Source organism: Panthera tigris, chromosome B2 (assembly GCF_018350195.1).
Source record: "Panthera tigris isolate Pti1 chromosome B2, P.tigris_Pti1_mat1.1, whole genome shotgun sequence".
Lineage (NCBI taxonomy): Eukaryota > Metazoa > Chordata > Mammalia > Carnivora > Felidae > Panthera > Panthera tigris.
Window position 1 is genome coordinate 91,131,808 of NC_056664.1, and position 20,944 is coordinate 91,152,751.

General features: G+C 32.8%; 1 protein-coding gene across 3 annotated transcripts in view; it reads left to right on the forward strand.

Annotated features, from left to right (window-relative positions):
• GRIK2 (glutamate ionotropic receptor kainate type subunit 2) overlaps positions 1 to 20,944 on the forward strand; it is a 649,982-nt gene that overhangs the window by 480,165 nt on the left and 148,873 nt on the right. For all 3 annotated transcript variants that reach the window (XM_042986881.1, XM_042986877.1, XM_042986878.1), the window contains exon 12: positions 3,906 to 4,129. In XM_042986881.1, the coding sequence (XP_042842815.1) occupies positions 3,906 to 4,129 (224 nt within the window). The remainder of the gene's footprint in view (positions 1 to 3,905; positions 4,130 to 20,944) is intronic.

The window sequence follows — 20,944 nt, forward strand, 5'->3', positions numbered from 1 at the left end:
AATGTCTTTTTTGCTTCCCCAGATCAGGGAAGTTCTCAGCTATGATTTGTTCAAGTACACTTTCAGCCCCTTTCTCTCTCTTCTTCTTCTTCTGGAATTCCTATGATATGGATATTGTTCCATTTGATTGCATCACTTAGTTCTCTAATTCTTCCCTTATACTCCTGGATTTTTTTATTTCTCTTTTTCTTAGCTTCCTCTTTTTCCATAATTTTATCTTCTAATTCACCTATTCTCTCCTCTGCCTCTTCAATCCCTGCTATGGCCACCTCCATTTTATTTTGCACCTTTTTTTATAGCATTTATAGCTCCTCATGACTATTTCTCAGTCCCTTGATCTCTATAGCAATAGATTCTCTTCTGTCCTCTATGCTTTTTTCAAGCCCAGCGATTAATTTTATGACTATTATTCTAAATTCTTGTTCTATTATATTGCTTAAATAGTTTTTGATCAATTCATTAGTTGTCACTACTTCCTGGAGTTTCTTTTGAGGAGACTTCTTCCGTTTTCTCTTTTTGGGTAGTCCCTGCAGTGGCTCCAAACTGCAGGGCACTTCCCCTGTGCTGTCTGGAGTAACTTGTGTTGGTGGGTGGGGCCGCAGTCAGACCTGATGTCTGCCCACAGCCCACCGCTGGGGCCACAGTCAGACTGGTATGTACCTTATCTTCCCCTCTCCCAGGGAAGATAGTGGTGTGGTGTGGCCCATGTCTGGGCCTCTTGCACACTGCCAGGCTTGTGGTGCTGTTTCGATGGGATCTGAGTTATTAGCTGGGATGGATATGCAAAGTGTACAGGGGTGGGAGGGGCAGGCTTAGCTGGCTTTGCCCTCTCTGGTGTCCTGCAGGAAGGACCCTGCAGCACTGGGATGGAGGCAGTCCCATTGGAGGCAGTCCCACAGAAGCACAGCATTGGGCTTTTGCACAGTGCAAGCAAGTTCAGTGACCGGAACTGGTTCCCTTTGGAATTTCTGCTGGGGGATGGGAGAAGGAGATGGCACTTGCCAGTGCCTTTGTTCCCCAGCTGAGCTTAGCTCTATCTTCTGGGGCTCAACAATTCTAACTCCTGGCGTCCTCTCGCCCTCCCCATGAGAGCAGAGAGGTTGACTTTTAACATTCCAGGTGTTAAGTCCTGCTGGCTGTCAGAACTCATGGAGTCCGGCCCCTCCACTTTTGTAGCCAGACTCAGGGGCTCTGCCTTGCTGGGTGTGCTGCCCCTCCACTGCCCCAGCTCCATCCCGCCAGTCTGTGTAGCACGCACCGCCTCTCTGCCCTTCCTACCCTCTTCTGTGGGCCTTTTGTCTAAGCTTGGCTCTGGAGAGTCCATTCTGCTAGTCTTCTGGTGGTTTTCTGGGTTATTTAGGCAGGTGTGGGTGGAATCTAAGTGATCAGCAGGAGGAGGTGAGTCCAGCTTCCTCCTACACCACCATCTTCCCCTCTCGATACATTTATTTTTTTAAATTAAATGTCAAAAGTGTCTGTTTATATCTTTTGTTTCAAATGACTAATTTCTTTTATAATTGAAAGAATTTTACTGTGTGATGTTTTGTCTTATGTTCATTTTATATTTGGGATAGAAATTTTACTTTAGGCAATGCTAAGTAAATTTTGAAATTTGATGGATGTCTAGTCAATCATATTAATACATGCCTGTGGAACAACTTTTTTTTTTAGAATAATGTAGTGGTTTTGTCTTAATAGATGTTACTTGAATTGTTCCCTAACTTTTGTTAATATCTATTTTGAATTTAAAAAATATTTTACCAGCTTAAAGCATGTTCACTTACATGCTTTACATGTTATAAAATTTTGCTTTTCATGTGCCTACAGGGAGGGAGGATTACAAAAGTGAAATGGTACATAGATAAACTGTGCTGTACACTCAGCCCCCTGAACAGAAGTAAGCCACCATTTCAGGTTGTCCATTTTTTAACCTAGAATCTGTTTCTTAAATGATCACTCTTTTTCCCTAACAAACATCTTTACTTTTTCAAACCATCTGTAGTTCCTTCCCTTCTGTCTTAGAGGAAGTGCTATTTCTTCCTTGTGGAAAGTATTCCATCTTTCTAAATTCTGCACCTGACCCTCTAAATTCTCAGTGACTATAATCTATTAATTACTGACCTTACTTCTATATATTCTCCTTTCCATCTCTACAGATTCTTTAATAAAGGAATGAATGAATGTCTCCATCATTCCATTTCTGGCTTCTGAGATGCATCTCATGCTTAACTCTAGGTATAGATTCCAATAGCTTGGGGTTTAGGTCCTGGTTCCAATGCTCAGTTAGCTCTGTGACCATGAACAAGTTTTTGACTTCTCATAGATTCAGTTTCCTTATCTTAAAATAGGAATAATAGTAGGATTGTGTAAGGATTAAATGTGACAATTCATGTAAAGTGCTTACCACACAATGCCTGTTGCACAGCACATGCGTAAAGAACATTACCAAGTATTATTGCTAAATTGATATTTTCTTAGATTTATGAATATGTAATGTGATGATATCCTCTCCAGGACCCTTAAGACCTGTTTTTCCTTCCTAACCTTTAGAGAAATATCTCTCTGTCTTTATTGCTGCTCAGAGGTACTCTGTTCAGGTATCTGAGTGCTTCCCCTTTCCCACACACACCCAAAACACAAATGCACCCAAACACATACCCAGAATAATATTGTCAACAAACTTAGCCTTTTAGTGAAGTTTCTTTTTTTAAGTTCTCCAACAGTCCTCGAGGTAAGAAGACAAAACCCAATTTCATTATTTTGTTCATCTTTCTGTAGCTCTCTACAAGCAGCATTTCTTATTTATCTTCTGAAAGCCCAGTATGTTTATGAAAATAAAAGGAAAGTAGAGATATAGCTTCCCATTATATATGAGAATAGATGCCTTTATTATTTAAAATATTAAAATTATTTCCTGTAACATATTACAGCTTAAGTTCATCCCTGACAGATGGTTATAACGTGATGAGTGAAAAGCATTAGTAATTTAACATATTTAAGCTACCGTGGAAAATTAGCAACTTTGTGAAAATTGAAAAACTCATTTCCTAATGCGATTTAGGCAAGGCTGCAAGGATTTTCATTAAATAATATAAAACAAATTAGAGGGATAGAAACAAAACTCAAGGGCAGTAAACACAATCACATTAAAAGATGATTTTCAAAATGTTAACTATTTAAAAACTAAAACCTTTTAACAACTCTATAGTTTTAAAATAAGGAAAACATGTTTTTGATTATCAACAAAATGATTTGAGGTAGATATTATTATTACTATTTAGAATTTGACCAAGTTTTTTAGCGATCTATAACTTATATTAAATGTGTTTTTTTAGTTTAGATTAAAAATAATTATGAGAAGATTCCACAGCATAATAATTCAGGTACTGAATGTACAATAGTTTCTTCAGTTTTTTCATTCCATACATTTTTTTTTTTTCTTTCTTTAACTACTTGCAATAAATGCTGGTTTGCTGGGGCGCCTGGGTGGCGCAGTCGGTTAAGCGTCCGACTTCAGCCAGGTCACGATCTCGCGGTCCGTGAGTTCGAGCCCCGCGTCAAGCTCTGGGCTGATGGCTCGGAGCCTGTTTCCGATTCTGTGTCTCCCTCTCTCTCTGCCCCTCCCCTGTTCATGCTCTGTCTCTCTCTGTCCCAACAATAAATAAAAAACGTTGAAAAAAAAAATTTAAAAAAAAATGCTGGTTTGCTAATCTAGAAGGACATAGAAATGAGTAACAGAAAAATCAAATGCTTCAATTCAGGGTTAAGAATGCTTTAAATGTTAACATAATAGTTACTCAGACAATTCTCAAGTATAAAGTATTTGTTTTGCTTAATTTGGATACTGGCTTCTTTTTTGAGACTTAGAACCAATTTTTTCCCCTGTTTTCTGTTTCTCTCTACAGAAAGCTGACCTTGCAGTTGCCCCACTGGCTATTACCTACGTTCGAGAGAAGGTCATCGACTTTTCCAAGCCCTTTATGACACTTGGAATAAGTATTTTGTACCGCAAGCCCAATGGTACAAACCCAGGCGTCTTCTCCTTCCTGAATCCTCTCTCCCCTGATATCTGGATGTATATTCTGCTGGCTTACTTGGGTGTCAGTTGTGTGCTCTTTGTCATAGCCAGGTAACATGCTCACTTTTGTGATTTTTTTGGCAATTGTTACCTCCTTTTTCTAACTAATAATTGTCAAAAGTCACAATAATTTTACTTTTCTTCTTCTTTATTTCCCTTGGGGTGCTGAAATAATGAACTTTTAAGAGTCACATACCTTATTAAAATATACTGTACTGCCTTTTTGGGCAGAAAGCATGCTGGTTGTGTCAGTAAGCTATAACTGTGGGAGAGTTTACTCTTTTTAATTAGAATCTAAAAGCAGTCTAAATTATTATTCCATAAAAATTATTTCCTCATTTTGCTCTTGAGCGAGACAGTAAAATAGTGTATTTTACTAATTTGAATTGATAAATAAGTCATAAGAAAAAAAAAGAGGTAAGATTTAAAAGGAGGCTTTTTTTTAATGAACCAAGGCTAATTAAAAATGAGCACTTTATGTATAAAAAAACTACCGTTATTTTCCACATAAAATTACTCATTTTTCTACAAAATAATTAAAATGTATAACTACAAATATGTTTTTGCTCTATTATCAAAATTAAATATTAAATAAGAAGGTTATTTTTTCAATTGTATTATATAGCTTCTTCTGATAAATTTGTCACTAAGGATATTTATCCTTTCTTAAACTTATTCTTTTCTCAATGAAGTCATATATTTGTTCCTAGCAAAAAATAAACAAACAATAAAAACCCACTTAGTTCATTCAATTAAAAGAGGAATCACTTCTAGAATAGCATAAGATTTTTGATATATACACATTTTTATATGTATACACAGATATTTTTGATATTTACATATAAATGTTATGAAAACTTATAATTCCCCCCAATTGATTTAATATTGACACATGAGTCCTCAGACAATTATCATTTGCATTTGTCTGAAAATTTGTATTGGAACCATGAGTACATATAGCTTTGGTAGCTGTATGGTAGATCATGTTAATATTTGTATTTGAAGTTTAGAATTCTCCCCTCAAAAACGAGAATTTGGACTATAAAATTCATAAGTCTTTAGCTCTAACTTTTTCCGTATCTTGTGAAGACAAAACAGCCTTTTCATTTTTGAACATCTTTGCATTAGTTACATATATTTTATAGCGGCCAATGTAAACCATCCGTTTCATATGTAGTCAGAGAAATGAGTTCAAAGATTACAGTTTAAATAATTCAATGGTTGGAGAACTCTACAGCCTGCCCACAAAGCAAACAGAAAAATAAATACTCCAAAGTATAGAAAAAAGTCTTTCATGCTGTCTGCAGGTACACCTGTTCCTTCTTAATCAAATTAACAAAAGTTCCCAGGAAGGATAAAATCAAAACCTAGGGGCAAATGTCCTGATACCATTCTGAGACAATTGTGCAGGCATCAGTCAAGCTGAATTAAGTCTAATGTAGTTTCCAGGGGACCTTAAACAGAGACTATTGAGTTACCTCAAACTTGTATTAGGAATTTCAGATATTCCTAATTTTCTGAGCCCAAATCTTCTGAGATTACATTCAAAAGCAAATACTGAAACATCTGAATTATTTTCCAGCTTAAAATTACATTTGCAAATAGAGACATGGAACAGCTATGCAGTGATCTAATTTTCAAAATATTTTTAACTCTCACTGGTAACTATCAAATAAAATAGTGATATAATATCTGTATAATTGTGGTAACCTGTGCTAATTTTACACAAAATAAATACATCTATGTCATTCTTTTTGAGAATGTAACATTAGTTGATATGCCATTTTTTAGTGTCATTAAATTTTGGAATATTACTGTTATATTTTGTTGTTAGTTATTAAATGAATGGAATTTGAAAATGATTCTATTTCAGATCTTATTCAATGCAAACAGTCTCATACAATTTCAAAAATTAAGTATAATATCTTCATTTATAGGTAAATTAACACATATTTTATTAAATAATAAACAATGTTAGATATCCTATATTAACTAATATATATCTTGGTAAATAGCACATAATATGAAAATAAATTCTTTGCAGATTATTCCTGAAATATTTTATTCAATACTCTATATTAAAATAATGTATAAATATTTGCTAAATTTAAAAACAACACACTAAGAACTCAGATTAAAAGGAAATTCTTGAAATAGAATCCAATTAAATTCTTAACTGAACTTCCAAAGCCAAATAAATTTATATAATTAAAATCCAATATACTTCACTTAAAAAAATATTCAGTCTCATATGGTATTGAACTCCTCTTACAATGAAAGTTCATAATATGCAAAGCAGGCAAAATGTCCAGATTTCATTGCAAAACTTAATTACCTTTCTAATATAAATGGTATTATGGTATTTCTTATCAATACAAAATAAACACAGAATTTTTATTTTACCTATGAATGAAGACTGTGTCTTATGTTATTTAGAGATCACTAATGAACTTACTAATATTATTATATTATATTAATGTTAACATATAAATATGGCATTTTATTTATGTATACTTTTTATCTTCATCTCCATAATAATTACAGAGAAAGACCATTTACATTTGAAAAAATTCTCATCTCTGTGTTTCATTCTCACTGAAAAGCACAGAAACAAAGTTCTACAATAATACCATGTCAACAACAAAATTTTGTAATCAATTAAGTACTGATCATAATTGTTAGAATTTATGTTTTCTAAAATTAAATTTAAAAGCAGATTGTTACTGTGATAGCTCTTAAAAATTTCCCTTCACCCTTCCTATATAGAAAAAGATTATCTAAGAAATACTTAACAAATGCTCTAAATTTTTTTAACCATTATTAAGAAAGAGATATATGGTCTTATTTTCTTGGTATGGTTTTATAATCTATGGTCTCTTGCAAATAGTTGCTTTCTTGTTTATAGCATAATGACATAATCAGCATGCTTGTCTGAATTAGCTGAGAACTCTTTTCACAGTAAAGATAAGCCTGAGGTACAGCATTCTAGATATGGAATGGCCTTATCCTGGATATCCTAACCATAGCTCTTGGCTGACAGAAGATTAGGAAGAAATCTTATACATGACAAACTTGTACATAATCATGTTTGTCCCTAAACCTTTCCCTCTCTCTTTCTATTTTCCTCTGACCTAGGTATATTAGTATAGAGACAGCAGTTAGTCATATAAAGAGTCTGGTTAGGAAATCCACCCTTTATACTCAGAATGAGAGGTATTTTTCACCTTGCTTCAAATATTTTCTTTATTAAACAACTGATAATATGGACACAGTAGATACTACTTATAAAATGGAGCCAATTTAAATGCCCATAATGTTAGAAATTTTTTTTTCTTTTAACAATAGGTGTCTTCAAGACCAGAGCTGTTTTGAAAATCAGCATGTAAATCTTGGTCTAGAGTTCTTAGTAATTTGGTATAGAGGTGAATAACTGAAGACCAAACTTAAAAGAAGAGACTAATGCTATACACATTTTCCTCCAACAGGATTGATGGAACTGTAGTAATAATTCACTAAGCGTATAATAATATTGCATATTTTATTGCAATTTTAAGATTGACATTTTAAAATTAAATACAAATAAACTGGGGAAGAAGAGTAATACTAAACCATTTTTTTGGTAAGAATTTTATTACAGAGAAATTTCTTAGGTTACTTAAATGAACAAGTGAATATGATCAAATATAGGAAAAAGAGTAAAAGAAAGCTAGCAATATTGGGTAACCTGGCCTTAGCAAAGATAACAAATCCAAGAATATTCGGTATGTGTTAAGTACATAACATTAGTTTTTCTAAGTTAAAAAGAATATAGGAGTTTCTTATGTGTTTTGGGGTTGAATTATTTTGCATGATTTTTATAATATTAGAATCTCATCTATTGTATTATTGGATTAGACAGCAGGAGGTGGTCTCCCTAGAATCTGCTCAAGGGTTTATAAATACGGTGACCACCAGGATTGTCTTGACACACATTTTGGCACTAGCATGGTCTGGAGTCACAAGATGACAAGGCTACTGCCTTACTGAGAGTTCTTACATTTGTAAAAATATTCTGTATTTCTCTTGGTGCTCGGAGGTAAAGATGTTCTAAACATAGTGTTTTTGACGGTTTAACTGAGTTTAGAAAGCCATGTCCAAAGTGCTTGCATCAACAACTTTGATCTAGGCTCCTGGCTAGTGTGCAATAGCTTTTATATTCTTGTCACAATGATGGGTGACATTTAATGTACAGTGAAGGACAACAATGACTTATTATGCACTTGGAAATGGATAACTGTTTTGGTGGGATGTTCCATGTTAAACTAATATGCTGTCAGAAAGACTGTTGTCACATTGAAACGAAATGCCAATTTTGTTGTGTGCCTTTGCCACCACTTGCCCACCTCTTACTAGAAAACCATTTCAGTTTTACCTTTCCATAACACAATTTTAGATATATTTTTCTTTAATTTTTTAGACATTTTTTTTACTTAAGTAAATTTCAGGAAAACCTATCTGCTTTTATTGATTTAGCAGTTTTCTGAGAATTTAATGAAAATTTGGTTTGAAACAATGCTGTTTTCTAGTATGCCTTTCACACATATGAAAGTGATTATTAAAATTGATTATATTAGCAAATACCTCAGCTATGGACCTAAAAGTCATCATCGATTAAAACTAAATGCACTTTCAAACCACATTTCCATAGGAGATGAAATTACTTCTACATTAATAAAGTTTTTTTTTCACAATTGTTACTTGGTAAATCTATTATAAAATAATTTACCTCCTTATTTGTAATGATTCCAATGATGTTCATGGCTACAAAATAGAGATGGAGTTATTACACCAGAAAAAATTCTTCATTTGTACTAGTAGAACCAAAGCAATTGAAAGGTTAAATTGGTGACTTATTTTAAGCTTATGGTGAATACTGTATCTAGATAATGGAGGCAGTGGAAATTTTGACTGCAATTGTAAAGGCTGAAGAATCAGAATCTCAATCACTTTAAGAAAAAATAAACATATTTTCTACCTCTACATTTTATAATTATGCTAGACATTTACAAGAATAAAAGATTTGAAAAAATCAAGTAAGACAAAAACAATTTAAAATTAAGCTACTTATTTTGGTAATCTTCTGTAATCTAATGCTTTTTGGCATCTTCTTTTAAAGATAATTGTACTTGAGTTTCTTTTAGAAGTTTTAATCTCTCTTACCAAATTAATTTTTGACAGAATTTTTTTATTGTTAGGGCAAAAGTGAATGTAAATGCAAGAGCAGAAGTTTGATAGCCCATTTTTATTTTTCATATCCTATAGGTAAATTATTTTCCTCTTTATTTTTCCTTGCCTCCATCACCAAATTGAATTCAAGACTTCTAGAGGTGGAAAACCACCTCTCTGTGTAGTCATTGCAAGAATGTCCTCTCAATAAGTATCCTGGCCAATGAGCTTCTGAAGACTATGGTCACCCTATTATAATTTGTTTCAATTTAGAAGTTTCACAGTGTCTAGCTCTGAAAATCACAGATAATAATTTTAATAAATTATACTCTATAGAGAGTAATGTTAAGAAACTCGAGAATGCTAAAAACTTGAAGACAAATGTTATTAAATTATTATACTTGCTACCAACAAATGACAGCTCTGTTTTTAATGAATCCTTTATGGAATATGTAATTCTGTTTTTACACACACACACACACACACACACACACACACACACACACTGATGAGAAGCAATAGTCTTGTAAGAGATTTTTTTCTTTGAAAGATTTAGAAAGGAGTATAGTGTCATTTTTGACACTTGCCACTATGTTTCATACATTTCTCAGTAGCCAATTCACATGGAAAAACTAATAGGACAAGAATAATACTGTGAATGGCTGTTTCTCTTCCTCTTTATTTCTTTCCTTTGTGTGTGTGTGTGTGTGTGTGTGTGTGTGTGTGTGTGTTTATGTGTGTGTGTGTATGAGAGAGTTTTAACATAAGAAAGAAATTCTTTGAGATGACTCTTAAGAACCAACAAGATAAAGAGAACCAATCATTTGTTACCAAGTGATGCACTTATTCTTCCACATTTTGTAGTCTCTAGACAGCTACTTCTCCCACAGCTGCAGAGTACTGTGAATTGTTTGTAAGAAGTCATTTTCCCACCTTGTTCTTTCTGTGTTAATTCTCAAAACAAAATTGTGCTTCTGTTTTTCTATAGCCCCCAGAAAAATGATCCCCTCGGACTTTCCGGACGAGGGGTCTCCATCATCTAACAAAGGTCTTTATATTCTGAAAAGTAGGGTTTTTCCCCCTATCTGTCTCTGTGCAATGATTGAGAGTACTCTGCTCAAAAAAGTCAGTTGCCTTGAAAAATGTAGAAAAATAAGTCAATTTTTTTAACGGTAAGCTTGATACCTAAGTTAGTAACGTTTTCACCCGGATAAAGGTGTCCTTTTGTTGTAGATTCTTTGTTGTGAGAGTTCTTTCAAATGGATGTTTTCCTATATAGTCTTGTACTAGGCTGGTGGGTTTTGTGGAGGAAGTCATTGAGAGAGAAAAGGAAGGAAACTAATACAAATTACATGTCAACAGTGGCCAGGTTTTATCTAAGAACCATGGAGAGATTAATTCATTAGCTTCTTTTTTCAGTAACTTTATGTTTTTTAAGATTTGATGTAAGGAATGAATGGATATACACAACCACACTATTATACCGGTAGCAAGTGAGATTTGAAATGTTTCCCTTGTTTAATGCTAGCATTATTACCCTTTTTAAATTCTAATTGATTATAGGGAGAAAGTTGTCTTAAAGAAAACAGATTTAGAAGAAAATAGAAAACAGAAAAGGAATTTATATCACTTGGTTCATTTTGACTGTCATGTTAAATTCACTTTTTCCTTGTAAGATTTTAGAAAAAAAAGAGCTTGGCTAACTTTTTAGTTATGATTTTTAAAAGAGTCCTGTACAAAATATTTGAGCTACATGTTAGCAGTATGTTGTTTTATAATAACTTGAAAGAATCACTCAATTAGCTACGCTTAAGAAATGTATCTTTATCTTTAAAATTGCAAATAAGGTAGGTTAAAAATATTTCCAGTCACTTAGGCACCTAAATAGGACACATTAGCAAGCCACACATATGCAGATTTGCCTCATAAACATGTAAACTTACTTGTTTTATAAGTCATTTTTCTAGAAATGCTCACTTTCTTCCCCTAAAAATTACTAGCTGCATATTGTAAAAAAAATCGCACCACATTATGAGCTTTTCTAGCAACTCAAAGTGCTATTGATATTCTTTTGATTTTTTTCCATAATTCATGGATGAGGAAGAAATATCACTAATATTAAATGAAAATGTATAGATGTAATTTTTAGTGGTAATTTATGACTTATTTCTTCATGCTATGTAAAAATAATGCACTCTATCCAAATAATTAATGAGTAGGAGATATAGTGTCATCAACCAGTGTAACTTCATCCATTACAGCATGTCACGGCACCTTACTTGCTATAATTTTTTACATTCCATTACATAATTACATCATTCAAGTTAAATTGTTTTCATATCAATCCTGTTGGGTATATATACATATATATATTTTTTTAGAAAAAATATCATATGTCTCTCCAATTGCAATAGGGATTTCAATATGATATTCAAATAGTAAGAGCTGGAGAGTATCCATTTTGTATGTAAATAGAATTAGTAAAACAGACGACAACACAAACTATTCTATTGATTTTCAACACCTATAAATTTTAATATTTTTAGTTAAATCTTACGTAAAGAGGGACACTATAAAAATGTGCAGTTATCTCAGTTATAAATATGTTGATTTTATACCTACTTTTGGAATTTTGTTTGGAAGCCTAGAAATTAACCTGACAGACTTCATGACAAAAACCTTATTAATGAAGTAATTATATATGCATGCACTTTAAAACTATAGTAATTCGTTCTTTTTTTTTTAATGTACACTGGATTAAAACCTATGTTTAGTTTCAGTACTATACCAAATCTATAAAAGATAATTCTCTCTGCCCCGCCCCAGCCTGGATAATATTTAATTTCCTGCTATTCTTTATGAAAGATGTTTAATCCAAAGTTAATTATTATAAAATATTTCCCATTTTCATGTGCCCCTATCTGACTACTCTTGAGATGATAAATGAGGTGAATGAATTTATAATAGATTTTTCTATTAAATTAATGGATTTAATATTTGAAGCAAAGGTGAAATTGTAGGTTTTGAATGTTACTGGCATGATAAACATTATAAACAGAATAGGGCTACAACTGTCATCTAAGTTGGTTCAGAATATGCACCTGAATATTATTTTAACATAATAAAATTAGGTAAGTGTTTCCCTGCTTCCCTTATTATTATTGGTACTGAGAATGGGGGTGCTGGGAGGTGTGTTTCAATATAAGTTTAACAATTCACTAGACTGACTGAAGATATGTTTTGGAAACTGGTATTACTAAAGTGATATTACCAAAAAAATAAAAGGAAAATAAAAAGAAAATAATGAAAATTTTGTTGTAGAAGGAGATGCAAAATCGATATTCACATTCAGGGAACTGTATGTTGATTTAAAATTTTTCATATCACTGCTTCAATTTTCAATTAGGGCTTCAATTTTTTTTTTTTAAATCAGGAAGATGTTAAAAATTATATATAAGACATTTCTTCTGCCCCCAATTTTAAAATATTCATGTTGATATCTGCTAAGTCAGATATTTGAGTTGCAAAAAAATTAGTGAATGCTTTCCAAACATACTTCAGTTGTTTTAGATACTTAACTGCAAATGCAGTACATCCACTTAATTTTAAAATATTTTATTGGTATATTTGATACAATAGAGTATAATTTCAAAAGATATTCAGTTGGAAGGAAAGAAAGCCCAAAAGTCATTAGACCTTGTGAAACTTATTAAAATTATTTTATAGTTAAAAACTCAATTAGAAAAAAAAACTTTATGTGCCTTGCATGTTCATGGTAGCTGATGTGCTATTTTTTTTATAATCCAGATATTTGCGTATTAGCCAAATCAACTTAAACATCCAAGTGATGCTAGAAAATGAGATGCTACCTTTCCAATGCTAGCTTCAGGTTCTTGCTGATAAAATTATTTACTTATTGAGTGTCCATTTCTCTAAAAGTATAGTCTGTTTCATTTTCCAGTATTAGAAACGACATGGCTGCTTGACTGATCTGAGGACAGTCTGCCTTGAGCCTTTTAATACTGGACTTAATGCTTTAAAATCCTTAGCAAGTGTTTGCAAGCTAAACACTTGCTTCTGGTATGTAAGTCTAAGAAATAATTCTTTTAAATGTAAATTATGTTCAAACTAATTTAAAAATAACTGTTTTTGTAATGATTGGTACTTCACTTACAAACAAATAGCTATATAGGTAAGAAATTATTGATAGGACGAACCTGTGCTTTCTTATGCAATATTGATATGCAAGCCATTTTCCTTATTATTTCCAATTTAAAGCCACTCTTAATTTAATTTGATTGGACAATTGGGTGTTTAAAAGAACTGTATTAGTAGCTATTTAATGAGGCTATATGAAAGCCACTGTATAATTTTAAAAATTGATTCCAGCTTTAAGTGTAGAATTATATATTTTTATTTTACACTTGTAAAATTAAGTTGAATTTTATGGCAACCAAAATAATGCCTTTCCTTCGGGAATCTTAAAATGATCAGTAGATGATTATAGTAAGGACTTTTTTGTTCCATCACAATAAAAACAATCTTAGGTAGTTTAAAATTGGAGTATGTTGCAGTATACCATTATAACTTAACTTTATTAAAAAGTTACTTAGGATAAAAATAGGTCATAAGGATCTGAAATTAGACTACTGTTGAAGTTAATTTCCTATATCAATTATAAATTTTAAATGGTAATTAAGAGGAAGCCTTACAATTTGAAAACCCTTGTTATTTATTGTTTCTTGTTATATATTTATAGCTGATAGTAATGTTTATTTCTCCTCAAGGTTATATTTTAATGAAAATTGATCATAATTTAAATTTGCTGTTGATAAATTACAAATCAGTGGAACTGATCATTGTTACCATCTCATTAAGCCCTTCCAATCCATTTAGATCTACTAAATAATATGTTCAGTAGCATATTATTGTAGCATTCATATACAGATAATCCTTGTTCTTCATTCTGTGTAACTTTGGTGACTTTCTGGTACTAAAGCTACCAACTAAACAATGCCAGCGTTAATTAATGAACAACACATGGCATACAAATATAACATAAATGGTGTATATTGTTCAGCGATGTGATGGTACTTGCTTAATAACTGGCTATGGCAAGGAGAGAATCTTTGATTTGTAGCAATTGACAATTTTAGTGGTGTAAAGATTGCTGATATGATTAATACCAAGCTACCAGTGATGCCTTACTGAATTCAGATTTGGAAAGATAGGTACAAAATTGGCTCTTCTAGCCATATAAGCCGGCTCCACAATACTGCTAATATATAACATGTTCAAATGAAGGGATAAGCATAGATCATAAAAGTGAACAGCAGGTAGCATAGGTGGATGTGCTTGTACAGATATGTAGGCTGTACCGGAAAAATATGTGGAAGATAATGGCAAGGTTATGGAGCCTCAAAAGCAAAAGTGAAGAGCTGGGTTTTTATTAATACAATTAGAATCTTTGAAGTAATTCCAAACTTAAGTATTAATCAATCCTTTCTCTCATGGAAACAATTAGCATTATTTTTTGCAGTTAACCGCACATTAAAATATCTATGGAAAAAAGAAAATACACTAAGGAAAACTTCAGCAAGGTGACAGTCTCATGGAATGAGTCCTTGTAGATTCTGGTATTTTCTGAATGATTGAGATGTTATCATTAAATTAGAAAATTTCAACTCTTTACATGGAAACTTTTAAACTACGAGATGGTTTTCCTTGCTTATAGTTGTTAATAAAAAGCATTGAAAGGAATAAAATTGTCTAAGATCATTCGGTAATAATATATACACAAATTAACATCCTCTGAAAGTTCAGTAATAGGTTCAGAGCTTGTTAGTAGGAATAGGTTCACATGTAGGTAGTAGGAAACCTGACTAAAAATAGGAGGTTTACTATTCTCATGGAACCTAAACTTAGGCAGGGCAAGGCTGAAACCAATGCTGAAAGGTGATATCAAGAAACTTGGTACCTTCTATCTGCTTACTACACTGTTCTTAGAATGAGGCTTTTATCCTCAGGACTGTGAGATGGTCACGAAAACTCCAGCCATCCTTTCTGTGTCTTAGGCAGGAAGAAGGTAAAAAGGAAAAGCAAAAGACAAAAGAGAGTGTCTTTACCTCAGAAAGGCAAGTCTCCCTCTTCTCTATATGTTCTCGGCTAGAGTTTTATTTCCTAGCTGCAAAAAAGGGTACAGATTTGTTTCTTTTATCTGAATATACTGTCACCTCAGTTCTTTTGTAAGTAAGATGTTATCAGGTATGTAATTGGCTGTGCCTATCAACAAGACTTCTTAAAGTGTGAAGTAATGTTTAGCCACACATGAAATTCTCCCAAATTCCTTATTTCAAATGTCCATTTCTGAAGTTTTCTCTTTTTTTCTTGTCTGTTATCAGGGTGCCTATTTTTGAATAGCCCGACTATTCCCTTCCTGTTAATTGTTTTCAACTGGTATTCTCTTTAAAACAAGTTAATCATGCTTGTTTAAAAATGTATGAAAAGTTAAGTGTAAATATTTATATTTTAAGAGGGCTTTGGTAGTTTCTTTCTGGTGCTAGCCTATATTCTTGAGACATGAATTTACCAAATTAGTTTTGTTTAGGAAGCATGAATTGTTATTCTAATATTATCTTAAATGATGCTATCAAAATATAAATTTTCTTTTTTTTTTGGTTTATTTACTTATTTTGAGACAGAAAAAGAGAGAGCTAGCATGAGTGGGGGGGGGAGGGACAAAGAGAGAAGAGAGAGAGAATTCCAAGCAGCCTCCATCCACTCTGTCAGCACAGAGCCCTACGCAGGGCTCCGCCTCACTAACAGTGAGATCATGATCTGAACCAAAATCAAGAGTTGGACACTTACCCAATTGAGCCACCCAGGGCCTCCGAAATATAAAATTTCAATCCCATAGAAAAAATCTGATTTATTTTTGTTATGTAATATCCTAATACATCAATATTTTCCCTTACTTTTATAAAGCAATGAATAAGTTGGTGCAAAAAATTGTTACATGTGATAGGCTCCATAATACTTATGCATATCATACAGCAGGATTTATAAACCATCAGATGCTAAGCTGTTTCTAAGGGGGGAAAATGAACCCAAGAGAGTCATATGATCAAATAAAGTCAGGGGAACTATATACCCGATCCTCTTGAAGATTCACTATTAGCAGATTAAAGTCTCTGAAAAACCATGCAGTAAAGAAGTTTGGGTATGTTTGTTTAACTCAGCATTTTCTAAACATTTTGGGCCATGGGACATTTTTCCTCTTTAGTTAGAAATAAAATAGTGAGGGGTACCTGGTTAAGCATCGACTCTTGATTTTGGCTCAGGTCATCATCTCCATGGTCATGATATCAAGCCCTGCATGGGGCTTCTTGCTGTGCATGGAGCCTGCTTAAGATTCTTTCTCTTCCTTTCTCTTTGCCCCTCCTCTACTCACGTTCTCTCCTCCCACTCTAAAAAATAATAACAAAATAAAATAAAATGAGTGTGAAAAATTTTAATTCAATTATGGAATTTAAAAAGTTAACTTTCATTTTAAAAATGTCTGGTCTCAAGATAACTCATTATTACTTATTTGTGCATTTGGTCGTAAAATCAAGATTTTCTATTTTTTTAAGTTTATTTATTTATATTGAGAGAGAGAGAAAGAAATCACATGAGTGAGGGAGGAGCAGAGAGAGGAAGAGAGAGAGTCCCAAGCAGGAGCTAACAGCACGGAGCCCAATGTGGGACTTGAACTCACAAACTGTGAGATCATGATCAGAGTGGAAATCAAGAGCTGGACACTTAACCAACTGAACTACCCAGGTGGCTCTTAAATTTTCAGAAAGACAATCACTGAATATTTAGAAATTTCCTTACATTTATTGATAGTTATAAAATAGATAACTGGAAAAAGAAAAAGGCTTTATTTTGGAATAATGATAAACCTAGCAAAAAAAATTTCCATACTGACAAATTATGATTGAGAACAAGCACATGGCTTAAATAAATTCCAGTTTTATTAGTAATCTTACCTTATTTGCTAAAGGAGGAAGTATTAAAAATAGTTGATACTTTATTTTGTATTTATTGTAAGGGTGAAATGAGTTGTCTATTCTATAAATGATCAGCACTTTAGGTAAATGAATTATGTAGATTTTAATTTTGGACATATTTTGAAGCTACATATTTATATGAGGTTGTAATTTTTCTGTTAGACTCATATTTGTCTACCTTATGACCCATACTCTGGAAGCAGGGCTGAAGGAGGTCACTGTATGTTAAATCTCATTTACATATGGGACAACATCAAATGATAATTATTAGTGTTCTTATTCCATATGGAATATAAATAGCATAATTGCAAAAAAAAAAAGCCAGAAAATAAGCATATTCAACACACATGTAAGTCTTGAGTGTCTAAAAGTCAACTATAGTGATATTAAATGACCCATTTAGGGACAACCAGCATTTTTATCTACATGCTTCTAGTTTGCTCATCTTACGCAGATTGGACAGGTAGCAATTTTGGATAGCTCCTCTTGAAATGAATGCAAATTATCAAAGGATTATATGATCCATCCTGTAAGGCATTCATTCATTTTAATCTTTAGTTTGCAGCTTTCCAGTTCCTCTTATATATTCTCATTGGTAGTTAATGGAAAGTATCATAGCTTAGGTCTTAGCCTATTGCAAATAAAAAAATGCTGTTAGATAAAAGCTTCCTAAATGGTAGCCACTCTTTTTAAAATTTAGACCAAGTGTTGCTTATTTCTTTCTTAGAATAAGCTAAGGTGTACTATTTATTTGGTTTGTGATCATAAGATAATGTGCACCCAGAATATTGTCAATGATCATAGCTTATAACAAGACTGAGATTATATAAATTTCACTTGGGTCCTAAATGATAATACTCCATGATTTTTGTTGTTGTTGTCCATTGTTTGAAACTTATTCCAGCTAGATCTATCAATTCTCTCTCTCTTTCTCTTCCTCTCCCCATCCACCCATTAACATTTCACTAAGTATTAGCTATATAAATCACAATATGATAAATATATTTCCTTATCTATTTCCCATTCATAAAACTTAATATATACTTGAGATAACCTGCTAAGGACTATAGTTAAATTATGTCAGAAATACAAAGGCAGATTTTGTATTTTTTGTTTGAGTAAATGAGAAAGTATTATATAAGACAGTTACAGTTATATGGATAAAAGTTCTGGATGATAAAGATGATTTTTACTACAACAAACAGCAACTGGAGATAATAATCGGATCTCCTTGGTTCAAATATGAAAGCCCATTCAGAGATTACATTATACACTAAAACATATGCAAAATATTATTTCAAAAATCCAATTTATTGAGAGAAGCTACATTTTTTTCCTTTTCTTTTTAACCTGGATTTCCTACAAATGCTTTAGCTTTTAAATTTTACATATAAAGTAAGATTCTGTGTGTATTTGTGTGTCTTTTTTAAACCTTAGGATAAAGACCATAAACTCCAGAGACTTAAATCCATCTCCAAATTCTTGAGGACCCACTATTTCTAGAATATAGACTAAGCAATGTGGAGAAATGCAAACTTATTATGTGTTCAGTCTAAATGGAAGGATTTAAAATTTAACATCGCAAAACGACAAACGTACATGACAAAGTATGAGATAATAAGAAACTAATCCACCCAGAGACAGTACTCTAAAAGGCATGAAAGGTGAGGAGGCATTACAAAAAGGCACAAAATCTGCACAGCAGGCTCAGGAAGTTAGAAAAGAATAACTGGTGTTTCAGTGTTAAGCATTGTCTATAGAAGATGTTGTCCAATTAATATGATTGTCTATAATGTATCCAAAGACCATATGCCAGACTACAACAGACAGAGACATTATTTGCAGTCTCTGGATCTATGTACCACCTGTTACCTACCTGAGATTGGATTGACTGACCTAATAAATATTAGTGAACATTCATCCTCACTAGGAAATGGTATCATACTAAACAACAACACATTGCTTTTGATTGTTTTTTCCTTATTTACCGTTTTAAAAATCAAGCACTTGTATACTTAACAGGTTATTAACAATGGCAGAAATCATCATGAGCAAAGCAATAAAATGACTATCTTAAAAAGCTTGCTAGAAGATTGCCAGAGATTTGCAGTATAAATTAAATATAGCAACAATTTAAAAATATTAAGGGATTTAATTCAGATATATTAGTAAATACAACATTGAGACACACATATGTTATTTTACAGTACAAAGTCACAAATTCTTGAAACACTTTTAAATAGAACAAATTAAATTAGTGGCGTGACAGGAATTGTCTGTATCATTTAAATATATTATGACATTTAGGAAAACTGAATTATATGTTTAGTAACAAAAGTACAAACACCATTTTAAATAAAATCACCTTCTATAAAGTTCTAGGCCTGTGACTGGTGAACAAAATTTTAACATATAATCAATAGAACTCCATGAAATAAATGAAGACACTAAAGTCTGAAGAAGTAAAGCAACCTGACATAGGTCCAGTAGTTAATCATAGAACTGGAGCTGAATGGAGTGATAACCGCATGCATGGCACCATAGCATTAAGACAAAACTGAGTCACCTGTAAACAGAACTCCACTTTAACAATTATAAAGTTCAAAGTTTAAAGTCTCGAGCCTGCAAGACTTTAAGAAATGTATAGCTATCAATTTGTTTTGCAATTTTTAATAGAAATCTGTTTCCTGAAAATTAATATTTTAGGTGTTGGGTTCTAACATTTTGATCACCTTTTTTCTCTCCCTAGAAGTTCAAGTTTCTAATCTTTAACACATGACTATAACACATGACATAAATTCAGAGTTCTGTCATAGCATGAGGCAACATGTTACACATTAGTTTGTTACTTAGTACTTCATCTACTTTTCAGGCCATGAATACATCCTAATCAAATGTGTATCTTTAATTGTGCTCAGGGCCATTGGAATTCTTTTCTCTTCTCCCTTCCTTCTGCTGCCTTCTTTGTCTTCTGTTTCATATTGAGTGCACATTTCTGAATTCCTCCTTTCTTTCTTTCTTTCTTTCTTTCTTTCTTTCTTTCTTTCTTTCTCTCTCTCTCTCTCTCTCTCTCTCTCTCTCTCTCTCCCTTCCTTCTTTCTTTCTTTCTTTCTTTCTTTCTTTCTTTCTTTCTTTCTTTCTTTCTTTCTTTCTTTCTTTCTTTCTTTCCTGACTCTCAATCATTGATTAGTCAGAGCTTTCCAGCACCATGTGACCACTTTTTCTCCGTCTTTTATTGTTTTGTCCGAAGTGTTACTTGGTACAGATCTAATAATTTAAAATCCTCTAACAATTTAATTTATTATACTCTTTGGTTATTTTAAAATATCAGTAAAATATATGAATCTAGGGGCGCCTGGGTGGCTTGGTCCGTTGAGCGTCTGGCTTCGGCTCAGGTTTGTGGGTTCAAGCCCCACAATTTGTGGGTTCGAGCCCCACAATGGGCTCTATACTGACAGCTCAGAGCCTGGAGCCTGCTTCGAATTCTGTGTCTCCCTCTCTCTCTGCTCCTCCCCCGCTCATGTTCTGTCTCTCTCTCTCCTTCAAAATTAAATAAAAACATTAAAAAAATAGATAGATAGGTAGATAGATAGATAGATAGATAGATATG